Source organism: Phocoena sinus, chromosome 5 (genome assembly GCF_008692025.1).
Source record: "Phocoena sinus isolate mPhoSin1 chromosome 5, mPhoSin1.pri, whole genome shotgun sequence".
In the NCBI taxonomy this organism is placed as follows: domain Eukaryota; kingdom Metazoa; phylum Chordata; class Mammalia; order Artiodactyla; family Phocoenidae; genus Phocoena; species Phocoena sinus.
Genome location: NC_045767.1, coordinates 18,700,187 through 18,714,778, shown reverse-complemented (window position 1 = coordinate 18,714,778; position 14,592 = coordinate 18,700,187). Strand labels below are relative to the sequence as shown.

The following is a 14,592-nucleotide window of genomic DNA, read 5'->3' as shown; positions in this document are numbered from 1 at the left end:
TTGGTTCTAGTATTCTGCCCTGCCTCCCAGCTAGCTTAAGTTTTTACCTTTTTCAGGGTTATAGTGGGGAGGGGAGAGCACGCTGGGCAGTAAATCAACAGTCACTCTTGTCTTAGGCAACACTACTGTCCCCAGAAGTGAAGAAGGATAGGGTGATTCCCCATATACTGTATTCTCTTGGCCCGGTCTCCTCCGACTGAGGAAATGGCCACTAGACTAATCTAGAGATTCCTAGAACAACTTCCTCTGTCTGGGACGTTCCAGCTAGTCAGTGGATCTTGGAATCATCCTTACCAGCTGACATTAATGACTTTCCTTAGAGAGATGGCCTGATGCAACATTTTACTAGGAATTGGGAGTTATTTTTTGTTGCTATAGGACACATAGGTCATTTGTAGCTATCTTGCTTTTAAAATGAAAATTTGCTTGCGTTTTGCATGCACCAAGAAAATTATCATAGTGCTTGTGTTCAGAGTGTTGATAGTATATGTTTGGCTAGTCTTCTTTAGGTCTCTTTCAAGCCTGAATATTGACTTTGGGGGTGTGGGGGGTAGATTTTAAGAAACAAATTCAGATGCCTGCCATTTGGGATTCTTTATGACATTTAAAAATTATACTAGAAAAACATTTTAAAATTTGAATTGGATATGACTTGTTGGCCTATAATTTAGAAATCATATGAAGAGATGATAGGGGATTTTATTTTATTGCAGGAGCTGAAAGGAAATAAATATCATTTTTGTGAAATGTTTGCTATTGAAAAATAAAATCAGTGTAATAATTACCATCATGGTGGTGAGATCTCCTTAAGATAGGGGTTAGCATTCCTTTTCTGAAACAGGCCAGTTAGTAAATATTTTTTGCTTTTTGGGCCATACAGTTTCTATTGCAGCTATTCATCTCTGTTGCTACAGTGCGAAAGTAGCCATAGACAATATGTAATCAAATAAGAAACAGTTGGCTGGCCAGATTTAGACTGGCTATAGGTTCCTGACCTTTTTTAAGATATCATAAAGTCCCTTCAGTCCACGGCACTCTGACTTTTGAACAGGGATAATTTGGAAAAAGGGCTTGACTTCCGAAGGGAAAAGAAAATTAATCTTTTGGAAATGTCTAATTTCAGTACTTTCTATAGCTGAACATTTTTTCCATTGTTGTATTGCCTATCTCTAGCAGATAATAAAGTTTTATAAAATCATTTCATTATGTTAGTGATTATACATTTGTTCTTAAACTTGGAGTTGGTTTTGATTTCCTAGGATGTCAGTTTTATGGATTTTGTTTCCTACTGTGGCTTTGAAAGTCAGCCAAGAATATTTCTCAGTCCATAAAACAGTTTCGGGCTTCCCTGGTGGCGCAGTGGTTGAGAGTCCGCCTGCCGATGCAGGGGACGCGGGTTCGTGCCCCGGTCCGAGAAGATCCCACATGCCGCGGAGCGGCTGGGCCCGTGAGCCATGGCCGCTGAGCCTGCGCGTCCGGAGCCTGTGCTCCGCAACGGGAGAGGCCACAACAGTGAGAGGCCCGCATACCACAAAAAAAAAAAAAAAAAAAAAAAAAAAAAAAAACAGTTTCACTATGCTACTCCAGCTAGCTATCAGTGATCTGTGGAAATAAAGGGCAAAGGCAACATGAATAATGGGAATCCAAAGAATTCCCTTCACCTAATCTTCAACATTAATTATAGCCACCAAGTTTTTCTACAACAAGTAGCAAATTAGACCAGTATGAGCTTCACCTCTTTCTGTTTAACGGCACTTGACTAGATCAATACATTTCTGAATACAAGGAAGGGGATATATGTATACAAATAGTTGATTCACTTCATTGTTCAGCAGAAACTAACACAACACTGTAAAGCAATTATACTCCAATTAAAAAAAATAATGAATTAAATAAGTTACGTGCTCCGTATTACCAACACAGAATTTTTAAACTAGAAAGACCTGTATATATATCTTACCTAATTTAACTCCCTCATTCATACATGCCAATAATTATGAAATCCTCAAGGGAATGGCAACATCTTCATCCTCTTACCTCAGATGTCCAGCACAGTGCCTAGCAGAGAAGGCACTCTGTGCTAAAACCCAGACATTTAATTTTTGAATAAGGGAATGAAGCCTCAGAGAAACTAGAGATTAGGTTCACTCAGCTGGTTGTTAGCAGAATATGATTTCACCATGTTTTAGTGTCATTTGTGAACCAATTTTATTTTAAAATTAAACACTGAGACTGTCTTTTGGAATTTTGTCACCTGCATTACGTTCATAGAAGCATCAACATCTTCATTATAAAGAATCATTTGTAAGCTTTGGAATACATTCACCTGTCAAAGAGCTCCGAAAAGAATTAAGGAAGTGCTAAGTGATGCGGTTTTCAAAAAAATTCAGTAGTTTTTGTACACACTAACTTTAAAAGTGAGTCTAGAGTCGCAAAACTTTGTCAGTTGTGCTGAGGGTACAGAAATGATAAATGTTCTTTTTAACATAGCTGATAGCAACAGTATTCAAAGGATAATAGAGGATAGCAACAGTAATGAGATCATGCTTATTAAGATCAGTGACGAAACATTTTGAAAGACTATGTACGTCCTTGGTATACTAATTAATTTTGTAGAAAGATCACCGTGTTACCCTCTGCCAGAAGGCCATTCAATCGCATTTATTTTATTGTAGGGGGATCAAATTGAGTCTTTTCTCAAGTAAGCAAGCATGCAAATCACTGGGTTCCAAATCCTATGTGTCTGTAGTCACAGAGCATTCATTATAAATCAAGAGCCTGAGTCAGTATCCACCTATCCCCCACTTCCCCCCCCGCGCCCGCCCCCCCAAAAAAGTTCGTTTAGAAGATACAAAAAGAGGATAGAAAAAACAGATGAAGAGAACTTCTTTCGGTATAGATCTAAGAAACCAGGGAAGTGGAGATTTTCTTCTCACTCTATTTCATTTCTGCATCTGAGCACACAGTCTTACAGTATATTCTGTTTTTTTCTGTTTTAGAAGGTTTGCCGTTTTTTAAAAAGTCATTTTTCACGTATAAAAATATCTGAGAAAGTATAAAGGTCTCCTTATCTGGAACTTTTTGCTGTTCAAAATAAATTGTTCCTTGAGGACCCTGAGGAGCCAAATTGTCACTACATTTGAGCAGCTAATGAAATGAGAAGAATTCTTATTGCCAGGGCATAGCAGGCTCCTACTAATGCATCTTGTACAAACAAAGTGTCTTTCAGCAGTTTATTTATCAGGCTCACTGTTTTGGGCATAGTTATGAAGGGCTTAAGAGAAGTAGTTTTTATCTTAGAATTATGTCGGTGGCTTTTATAGAAGAACTTAAGGAAGTTTGATACTTTCTACCATGTTTTAAGTAAAGCTCAGTAGAGAACTGGCAATGTGAATCTGCATATATCTGCTGACCTGTGCTATCCTGACTTCCGAAAATCTTCAATCATGTATCATGTTCATGCTTTATTTCAGTAACCTTTATGTGCCAGACACTCCTTTTTCAGTTTAATTTGTTAGGATAACTTGTAAAATGTTATAGAGATCTCTTCATTAAGCCAGGTATACTGGTGATAATTATAATGATAATGCTTATAACTGTTATCTATTGACATTTCCTTTGTGCTAAGTATCAGTAGATCCTTTATACATCTATTTAATTTTGAGGGTGGTATGAGTCTTTCCATGTTTGATTGAGAAAACTGAGTCTCAGAGAGGTTAAGTAACTCTTCCACAAGATTACACAAAAAAATAATGGTAAGGCTTACTAATTGAACCCAAGCTTACTGATTATCAAAGCTCTTTCCCAAATTCAAAGCAAGCTTCCTAATGAGTACTAATCAATGAAGGTTTTACTGGAATGATTTTAAAACCTTTATGTTGTATAATCATATATTATAATTACTATAGAACTTTAGTTTTCATTGTCACCATTTCTAGATCTATGGTACTTAAGAAAATGACACATGTTTAGAAGCATTTTCTCTGCTTTAATTTTTAGCTTGAATAAGTTTGAACTTACATGTATTAATTTTCCTTATTTTTCTTTTGTTGGATTTTGTTTGTAACAATAACCTGGGGGCATCCAGGATTGTGAAAAAATTCCCTTCAAAAAATTGCTTTTGGCAGAGGGTAAATTGAACTGTGAGTTTAAGAATCACTTGTTTCTCTAATACTGTGTTTTGAGTCAAAACTATACAGATGTAGCGAGTGTTGCCTATGTTAGCTTGGAATTTTTACTGGGAAATCATGGCAAGATGGAAAGATACATACTTTTATGTCATTTTCTGTGTTAACACTTTATACAAAGCTGCCGTTATTCAGAGCACATGCAGCTTGCACAGCTCTAGGACAGCATGTGAAGATAACTCATATATGTCTGTCTGCTTTTATAGGGTATGTTGTTAATCTAAAATAATTTATTTACTATTAGGTTCAAGCTGAATATAGATCATAATCTGACAGCATAGTTTATCGTGAAGTGGTCAACTAGAATATTCAAGGCATTATTGATTCTTGACATTCATCAAATGATTTTTGCTTTCACTTTCTGAGTTTCTCGGCATATGTTTCTGAATATTACTCAGCCATAAACAAGAATGAAATAATGCCATTTGCAGCAACATGGATGGACCTAGAGATTTATCATACTAAGTGAAGTAAGTCAGAGAAAGACAAATATCATATGATAAATAGCTTATATATGGAATCTAAAAAAAAAAAAGATACAAATGAACTTGTATACAAAACAGAAATAGACCCACAGACATAGAAAATGAACTTATGGTTACCAAAGGAGAAAGGGAGGGGAGGGAGTTTGGGATTAACATATACACACTACTATATATGAAATAGCTAACCAACAAGGACCTACTGTATAACACAGAGAACTATAGTCAATATTTTTGTAATAACCTATAAAGGAAAAGAATCTGAAAAAGAATGTTACACATATAAATAATATAAAATCATAAATATATAAAATTATTAAATATATTAATACAATATAAAATTATATAAATATATTAAACATAATACAATATAGAATTAATATAATTTTATATTTCATTTTATATAACTATATTATATATATAAATTACAATTATTTTATAATTATTAAATTATTTTTATATTATAAAATAATTATAATTATAAATAATACAAAATATATAAGTATATATATAAAACTGAATCACTTTGGTGTATACCTGAAACTAACACAACATTGTAAATCAGTTATACATGAATTAAAAATTTAAAAAAAAACCCAAAATACCCCAAAACTAGTCTTCCATGTGATTTTATTTTTCATGGATTATAACTTGCTTAAGTATTTGTTCTCTTGCTGGACTTTTTAAATATATAAAAATTGTCTCTCCTTTAAATTTTATTTTAAAGAAGTGTCTGTCAAGGAGCCAGAACTGTAATTATTGTTCCCATAGTGTTATCATCTTCAAGGTATTTGATCAGAGTTTAATTCATATTTTTCCTGAACTTCAGAAAAACAGGGAAAATAAAAAATAAATATTGTATCTGTTTGCTTCTTCCCCAAACTCATTTTCCTTTAGATGGTTATACTCACTGCCTCAAGGAAAACCAGCTCCTTCACAAGTAGAGAGGTTTCCTAATCATGGCAATTCATTTTAAAAGAAATTCACATTGGGCTTGTCAGGATCAGGTAAAGAAAGAAAAAGCAAAATAGGACCTGGAACACTTGTATGTATTCTTAACATTTTCAGTGAGTGAACAGTATCTATGCAAACAGATGGCCTCATAAAATCTACAGTTTCTCTCATTAGGGAAGTTGATACTTAGGACTCAGAAGTATCGTGTTTGTGACTCTTTTAATTTTAACCACTGTACAGAAATCATTCTGCAAAGAAAATTTTTTTGTTGATCACTTTAAATGTTGATCACAGACTTTTTATCTTTAGTTTAGTAATAATTTTACTGGCTTTAGCATTTGAGAATCCTGAGCCCATTCTTGATGCCTTCGATTACTTTTGATGATTTTGGGAAATTCTCAGGTTGTGTTTCCTGAGATATGGCTTCTATTTGATTCTCTCACATCTCTCCTTATGAGACTGCAGTTATATGTTTCTTAGGCTTTCCACTGGGTTCTATATGTATTTTTACTATTTTCATTCTTTTTTTCTCTTTGTGCATCAGTTTGGATATTTTCTACTGACCTGCCTTCCAGTTCAAGGATCCTGTGTTCTGTTGTGTTTAATCTACTGTTACATTCATCTTTTTAATTCTTAATTTTAGTTATTATAATTTTGAGGTTTAGAATTTTTCTTATGGATCCCAGATCCCTGCTGAAATTCACCATTTTTTAATTTCTGTGCTTTTGGTTTGTTTTGTTTTGTTTTACTACAATTCAGGTGAATTTTTGTTTTTATTATCTCAGTCCCATCCCTGTCCAGATTACATGCTAATTTAACATTGTTTCAGATTCTAATTCCCTAGCATCCTTCCTCTTCTTAAGAGGAAACTAAAAGGAAGAAGGGATAAAGGCTAAATGAGAGTCTAGAAGAATCTTTTCCTATTTATCTTTTTATTTGCAGGATATAGGGTTTTGAGGAATGGGTGAATTAGGGATGTATATATTCAATATTATGCTTTTGTTGATAACAGTGTATCTTGGGCTTATCTGTTCCGTTTCTTTTGTGGACTCCATATCTAATGCTTGTTGTTGGGTTCAGTGTCTAAAGCGATTATGGTAATGGTTATTTTTCTATTCGTGAAATGTTTTACCCATTCTTAGCTTTAGATTAGTTTATGTTAATTGAATGTGGTGGTGCATCAGTGTGCTTTCAGCATCTAAAAATGGCATTTAAAAAGCCCCTTAACTTTTTTTTCTTACCTATGACTTAAATTCAAACTGAAAGACTGTTGTATTGTTTTTGTTTCCCCTGATGAGCTCTCATGTAAAAAGTGCTTGTAATAAAGCTTGTATGTGACATCCTTTCATCTTTAAATCTGTTATTTTCTACAATGATTTATGTTCAAAACATTAATCCAAGGTTATAAAATACTGAAATACTGTTCAAATTATATGATGAAAAATTTTGTAAATTTGGAATGCCTTTAAATGTATTCAAATTTTTTGTTTTATAAAGTTTGAAGAGTTAAAACCACTATGTGGATTTTAATAATAATCTATGTTATTTGTTAAACTTACTCATTTTTTAGCCTCTTAACATCATTGTTTAATTTTTCTTTCAAATGTTACCATGTAGGAAAGCTTGTATTGAATGGTGCTCAGATTCAGTACTAGCCCTGGCTAAACCTAACTTTGATAACTATAAGATTGCTCTCCTTTCTATAAAAGATTCTAAATGTTCTATATAGTATGAGCATTCATGGTTATAAGTTAGAGCCACTGCTTCATTACTGATGGGGTAAATCAGTTATCTTAATCTAGTTTTATTTAGTTACGTTTATGCTGTCCAAGTTCTTGATTTAAACTGAAAGCAGATGTTATCCAGAGTTCTTGAATCAGTCTTTCAGGAACTATTCTGTGTTACTTATTTTGGAAAAGCAAATGAATGTGGAGTTTTCTTTCTCCCTGCTAGACTCTAAGGTCCTTGAGGAAGTAGGGACTGCCATCTTAATGTTTTCATTCCCATTTCCTAAAGCCATGTCTGGCCTGCTAGGCAGTGAATGTTTATTGAATAAATGAGTTGAATTTAATTGAATGAATTGTTGCACTTTCTAATAAAATTACCCCCCTCATTTTTCCTCTCATTCTTCTCTCACTGTACCACAATGATGTTTGCCTAATCTGAAACAAAACCTAGTAGCTATTTTTTTTCTTTACTTCTCAGCAAGTTCAGCTAATACATTCATACTTAGCAGTAAGACATCTAGCAGTCTTACTAATTCACTGGAGGAAGAAGGGCGAATGTACATAACATAGCTAAAGATGGGTTCTGACATTATTTGAATATAGTTCCTATTAGGAAGCACTAGCAAGCAAAGCACTAGCACACATAGATTTAGATGTGGCATGGGCCCAGGATTTTTTCTTTTGATGGAAGTATGCCATTCACTTAAAGCTATTCAGTTATGTTACACAAATTCCTTTAGGTAGGTCACAAAAATTAGAACTTTATCATTATCTAGTAACGCTGTTAGGTTAATATTTTTTTTTGGTGTATGTGTAACTCTCCAGTGCTAGGTAGTATAACATTCCTATGGGGATTCACTCTACTCTCCTTGCTGACATATTTTCTGAGGAGTCATTCAATGTAATTCTTATCTTTGTGCCTCTGTAGTGAAGTGTTTTTGTCCTCTAGCTACTTTCAAGATTTTTTCTTTATCTTTGGTTTTCTATTGTTTGAATACGATATGCCTAGGTGTAGCTTTTTGGCATTTTTCCTACTTGATGTTCTCTGGGCTTCTTGGATCTTGCTGTCAGACATTAATTTGGGGAAATTCTCAGTCATTATGGCTTCAGATAGTTTTTCTGTTCTATCTGTCTTCTCCTTTTGGTGTTTCAGGTACACATATATTTATGTTTTGTTGTTGTCCACAGTTCTTGGATTTTCTTTTCTGTTTCTTTTTTCTTTTTTACTGTTTTCTTCAGTCTTTTTTTCTCTTTCCTTTTCCGTTTTGGATGTTTCTGTTGACTCATACTTAAGTGGAGAGATTCTTTCCTCAGCCATGTCTAATCTGCTAATGAGTCCAATAAAGACATTCTTTATTTCTGTTATAGTGTTGTAACAACCTTAGAATTCTTTTAGAGCCTTAGAATTTCCATTTCTCTGCTCATGTTGCCCCTTTCTTGTGTGTTGTCTACTTTGTCCACGAGAGCCCTTAGCATATTAGTCATAGTTTTAAAAAATTACTGGTGTGATAATTCCAGCATTCCTGCTGGTTCTCTGGTTCTGATGCTTGCTCACTTGCTTCCAGCTGTGTTTGTTTGCCTTTTAGTATGCCATATAGTTTTTTCTTGATAGACATGATTTACTGGGTAACAGGAACTGTGGCAAATAGGCCTTCAGAAATATAGTGGTAAGTGAGGACACAGTGAGGAGGTGTCGGTTACCAGCCAGGGGAAAAGAGTCCTCATCTGACCATGCTGGCCTCTTGATCTTACCGGCCTCCAGACTGTGAGAAATGAATTTCTGTTGTTTATAAACCACCTAGCCTGTGGTATTTTGTTATAGCAGCCTGAACGGATTAAGGTACCTGTGATCTCACATTTCTGAGGGATCTAAAAAGAATTGTTAATTTTTCAGTTTATAGAGCTTTTTACTTGTTATTAGGAGGAAGTAGAGCCTTCTAAGATTCTTATATACTGGACTGGAAAACATACCAAAACTGCCCTTTTGTGATCTGTTTCCTATACTGTGGCTGCTGTAGTCCTCAAAAACATAAATCTGATCTTGTCATGTCTCTACTTGAAACTTCCCATCAACTTTAGGACAAAATCCAAACTTAGTAATTTGGATAATAAAGCCTTTGTCATCCAGCCTTGGTTTATCTTTCTGTGCTAATATTTTACATTTTTACGTTACTGCTATGCTGTGCTACTCTGAACTGTTTTCCATTTTCAGTGTTCTGTATTCTCTCTCTTCCCTATCTTTTTCTTTGCTGGTCTGGCCCCCACTCATCTTTCGGGTCATAGGTTAGAAGCTATCACCTCTGAACAGCCCACCATGACTCTCCCAAGACCTGTTCGTTTGACCTTCCTTTACCCCTTGTAGTGTAGGATCACAACTAATTAGCGAAGTAGATACAATTAAAGGCCTTGGATGTAATCTGTTGGCATCCTTAAATGCTTATATGCTTGCAGTCATGAAGGAGCCCACAGAGCTTTTGCTAGCAATGTTCCTATCTAACATTTGGGAAAGTTACATTTTGAAGCGTTTTTGGAAAGATATATAATCTATTTATTCAAAATGTTCAATCTTAAGTAGACCCAGATCAGCAAATCCATGCACCAGCCAATTGGTTACTTGCAGGAATTAATGTTAACCAAGACAAATCTCAGTGGCTTCCCAGATGCTCCTTGCTTGGTCCCAAACTTTTTGACATTGGGAAGGACTATTTAATAAATTGACAGTGTAATTTGTATAACAACCTGGAAGGACCAACCGTTTAATTTAATTGACAGTATGATTTGTGTAACAACATCATGTTTGTCTGATTAGTGTGAGTTAGAGGCTACTCTCCTTTGTGTCAAGTTTTTGAACTTGTAATGCGCACTAAGATCTAAATTCTTTTATTTAGAGATCCTGATTACCTTATTATTAAATATATTATGTGATGATTATACTAAGGTGTCCTTGCTGTCATGGGTGCTAAGACAAAGGTATGGGGTGTGTCTCTTCTATCCTCTTTCCCTCTTCTCCCCCCTTCCCACTCTCAACTGTATCTGATTGAATTTATATGTTTAATATACTTACAATGCTGTTTCACTCTGTAATTGTCCACCTAGATGTTTATTATATATTTCCCAATTCTGAACAGAGCTTAGTAAATCCCAGCTAGTGCTAATGAGAATTATTATTGTGGGATCTTGATTGTGTAATATCAGGGTTTTGTTCACTATTAAGACCTGTTGAGTTTACTTCTTAAAAATTAATATTCAGTAATTTTTTGTGATCAAGGGAATGAGATTAAATTAAGTTGTACTTTGTTCAGGAGTAGCTTTGTAATTGACCTGGTGCATGAACAAAAGGAACAAAATAAAATGTTTTTATTCCCCCTATTTCTCCAGATATGGGTATTGTGATGACCCCCTGCCTGCTGATGTGTTTTAAAAATATTCTTAATATTTTAATATCAAGATAGGTCAGAAATATCCTGTTTGCTATAGGTTTGTAAAGAGTCTTCTGTCTCACATAGGCTCTAAGGTTCATATGAGAATGAGTCTGTACCTTATTCATTTTTTTATTCCCAATTCCTGTCAGTTTATTTGCCATATAAAATGTAAATATCGGGGGGCTTCCCTGGTGGCGCAGTGGTTGAGAGTCCGCCTGCCGATGCAGGGGACACGGGTTCGTGCCCTGGTTCGGGAAGATCCCACATGCCGTGGAGCGGCTGGGCCCGTGAGCCATGGCCGCTGAGCCTGCACGTCCGGAGCCTGTGCTCCTCAACGGGAGAGGCCACAGCAGTGAGAGGCCCGCATACCGCAAAAAAAAAAAAAAGAAAGAAAGAATGTAAATATCGATTAAGTTAAATAATTATGTATTCGATGAACTTTTAAAAATAATCTTATTTCTTACATCCCAGGTCTTTTATATTTGACACTCTTAGCATTTCATTATTGGAGAGAAAATAATCATGGTTGTTGATGGAGGAAAAGAAATGATTTAATATAGTTAGTTCTTGGATCTAATTCAACAAGTAATGAATTCTGAAGCATGCATTTTATGTTTTGAAAAAGACATAATGTTTCTTGTTATAGAATATACGATCTTTTAAAAATAGTAGAGTATTTGGGGATAGATAAACAGATTTTTAAAACTGTATTTTTAAAAATCAGTTCATCAGGTGCTGGGAATGTAGCCGATCGTGTTTTGGCTCAGCTCTTGACAGAAATGGATGGCATTGAACAGTTAAAGGATGTGACAATCCTGGCAGCTACTAACCGTCCAGATAGGATAGACAAGGTAAGAAAGAAGCCGGTCTGGGCATTTTAAAATCAAGAACTGGATCGTTTGATTATGTTGGGGATTTTTGGGTTTTGGTTTTTTTTTCTGTCAAATTACTTTCTAATCAGTTTGTCATTTAGAGGATGCTGAAAGATTAAACTAAAGGAAATGAAGAGAACTGAGAGAAGATTTTATGTTTTTATTACTTATGTTTGGTATTAATGAAACTATTTTGTAACCCCTTGAGTTTTCCCTCCCCCATTGTTGCATTAAATTCTTAGTATATTTCCCTAGAGTATTTAAGTTCTGAAATTCTTTTTGTGTTTCATTTGATTTATTTTGAGAACTTTTAAACATTTTCATTCATTTTAAGGTAAGCTTCCGGCTATTTACTACTAGTTAGACTCAAGTTATTTTCAACAACTTTCTAGAAGTCCTGGCCTCTCAGTTGCTTTCAGAGTAATTAGAGTAAAAATGACAATGGATTTTATTTCTCTTAAGAAGTTACTTAGGCTTAAATTAAGCTACATAGGTGCAAAATTAACACTTTCAAGCTATTGCTACCACTACTTTTCCCCAAGTCATATTTTAATAAATGAGTTCACTTAACTTTTAAGTGCCTAATTTATACTTAATGATCTAAACTGAGAGTAAAACTTTACTCCCAGGGCGTGAACCAGTTTCTCTTTCTTTTGTTGCTGTTACTGCCTCATGTCCATGACCTTATGAGCTCCTCCCTCCCTGTGCACATATATACAAACTTTCGGTTTTAACAATGGAATTTTGAAAGAAATCATCTTTTTGAAGATATGAAAAGAGGTTTTATGTGGGAAGGTACTTTGTGATAAAGTCCCTTGGTCAAATGCAGGTAAGAAAGCTTTGAACCTTAATAAGTTAAATTGTGCCCTTTCTGCTGCAGTGTTTTACAAGAAGCTAGGTAAGTTATGAGCATTTGTAGGATCTGGGTTGGTGCCCAGACATCTCTGATGTCTATAAAAAAGATAGAATTGTGTCTTGACAAGAATTTCAGAAAATGCTGAAAGAGAACTTAAAGATTACCTAATCCCACGTTTTGGTTTCAATGAATCCAAGAATCATCTTTATCCAGGTAAATATACATTGTATTTTTATGACATATTTCTCCTGGTTACCCCATGGCTAATGAGCTCTAAAATTTCTTAGGTTTTTTTTCTCTACAACGTCTGATCTAATAGTGGCCTTCTTTGGTTTCTTAATATTGTATGTCTTTGATGTTAGACACATGTCTTGAAGTAGGACTTTGGGCTTATAGTAAACTTCTTGGGTTCTTCTAAATCAAGCTGTATGATTTAGCTTGTTTAGTGCTTGTATTAATTTTGTCTTGCTGTGTAACAGATTACCTCGAATTTAGCAGCTTCACACAATACTCGTTTATTAGTGTTTCTGTACGTAGGTCAAAATCTGGGTGTGGCATGATGGAGTTGTCTGCTCAGGGACTCAACAAGGTGTTGGCCGACCGTTCTCATCAGGAGCTGGTATTCCTCTTCTAAGCTCACGTGATTGTGGCAGAATTCACTTCTTGTGACTATAGACCTAATGACTAAATTTTCTTACTAGATGTCAGCTGGGGGCCACTCTCAGCTCCTAGAGACCCACATACGTGGTCCCTTCCATCTTCAAAGACAGCGATGGAGAATCTCCATCATATTTTATCCATCTTATGCTTTAAATTTCTATTACTAGGAAAAGCCTAGTCTCTTTTGAAGTCTCACCTGATCAAGTTAGGCCCACCAAGGAAAATCTCTCTACTTTCAAGTCCGCTGGTTCAGGATCTTCATTACATTTGCAAAAGCCCTTCCCAATAGCACCTAATCCAACATTTGATGGAATAACTGGGAGAAGGTGTGTGTCTAGCAGAGGACCAGAATCTTGTGGCTGAGCAAAATTCTTTCTCCCACAGTGCTCTTCAGCTTCTTCCCCAACCCCTATGTGAGTTCTCTTCTGGGCACTACAACTTCCAACTTTCACAGAGACCAGCTTATCTTTGCCAGTCATTTGATTGGCTACAAACCTGCTCCTTTGAAATGTCCTGTTCTGTGGATTCTATCTTTTCTCAGATGGAGCATTTCTCCACCTTACCTTGTCCAGATATATCTTTCTTCAAGTTATACGTATACTCTCTCTTAAAATAGAAAAGGATAAATGAATTTAAACTCCTTTATTTTGAGGATACATTTTTCATGTTCTTTATATGTATAACACGTAGTAAGCCTATTATTTAATACAGTAGAATTGTTGACTTACCTCTTTTGCTTACTTTTCCCTCTGTAAGACCTAGATTGAACCCCAACTGTTGTATTTTGCAGTAAGGTGAAATTTATCCTAGGTTTTACCTATACCTGATACAAAAGACCCCAAGAAATTTTTAATATAAACCTAGAGATAATAAGTTATCTTGGGCCACTCTAAGGTTTTGGACCTTTTTTCAGCCTCATCTTAGAATACGTCAAAACCCCAAAGATAATGGTAGATGACTTCCATTCTTTCTGGGATACTTTAGTCTGTGGATATCTTGGCTCTCTTGGAGAAAATGATTAACTGGATTTTAGGCAGAACTTGTCTCCGAAGGTGGGAGATTGAAGGGATGGAAGTGGTTCTTTTTTACATTTCTTTGTGCATTGTTTTAAATATGTTTCTTACTAGCTAATAATATTTGCCTTAGAAGGCAGATGCTGTGTTTTATTATGTCAACTCATAAGTGACAGTCTGCAATATCACAGTTTGAGAAATTAAAAGTTTGGAAAATATCTTGCCAAAATTCTAGTCATATTTTTGATCCTTTATAAAATGTTACCTTTAATACCTTGGTTCTCAAACCACCTAATAGTCCAAAATAAGTGTTTTAAGTACCAATATTATTACACACTGGTAACATCTTTTGACTGATTAACCTTTGCTTCAGGAGGCTTCAGAGAGAAGTGCAAACATATACAAACACACACATATAT

At 35.1% G+C, this 14,592-nt stretch overlaps 1 protein-coding gene across 2 annotated transcripts in view; it reads left to right on the top strand.

The window, feature by feature from the left end:
* The window catches only part of SPATA5 (spermatogenesis associated 5), a 345,032-nt gene that overhangs the window by 101,814 nt on the left and 228,626 nt on the right, over positions 1-14,592 (top strand). For both annotated transcript variants that reach the window (XM_032633447.1, XM_032633448.1), the window contains exon 14: positions 11,497-11,623. In XM_032633447.1, coding sequence (XP_032489338.1) covers positions 11,497-11,623 — 127 coding nt within the window. The remainder of the gene's footprint in view (positions 1-11,496; positions 11,624-14,592) is intronic.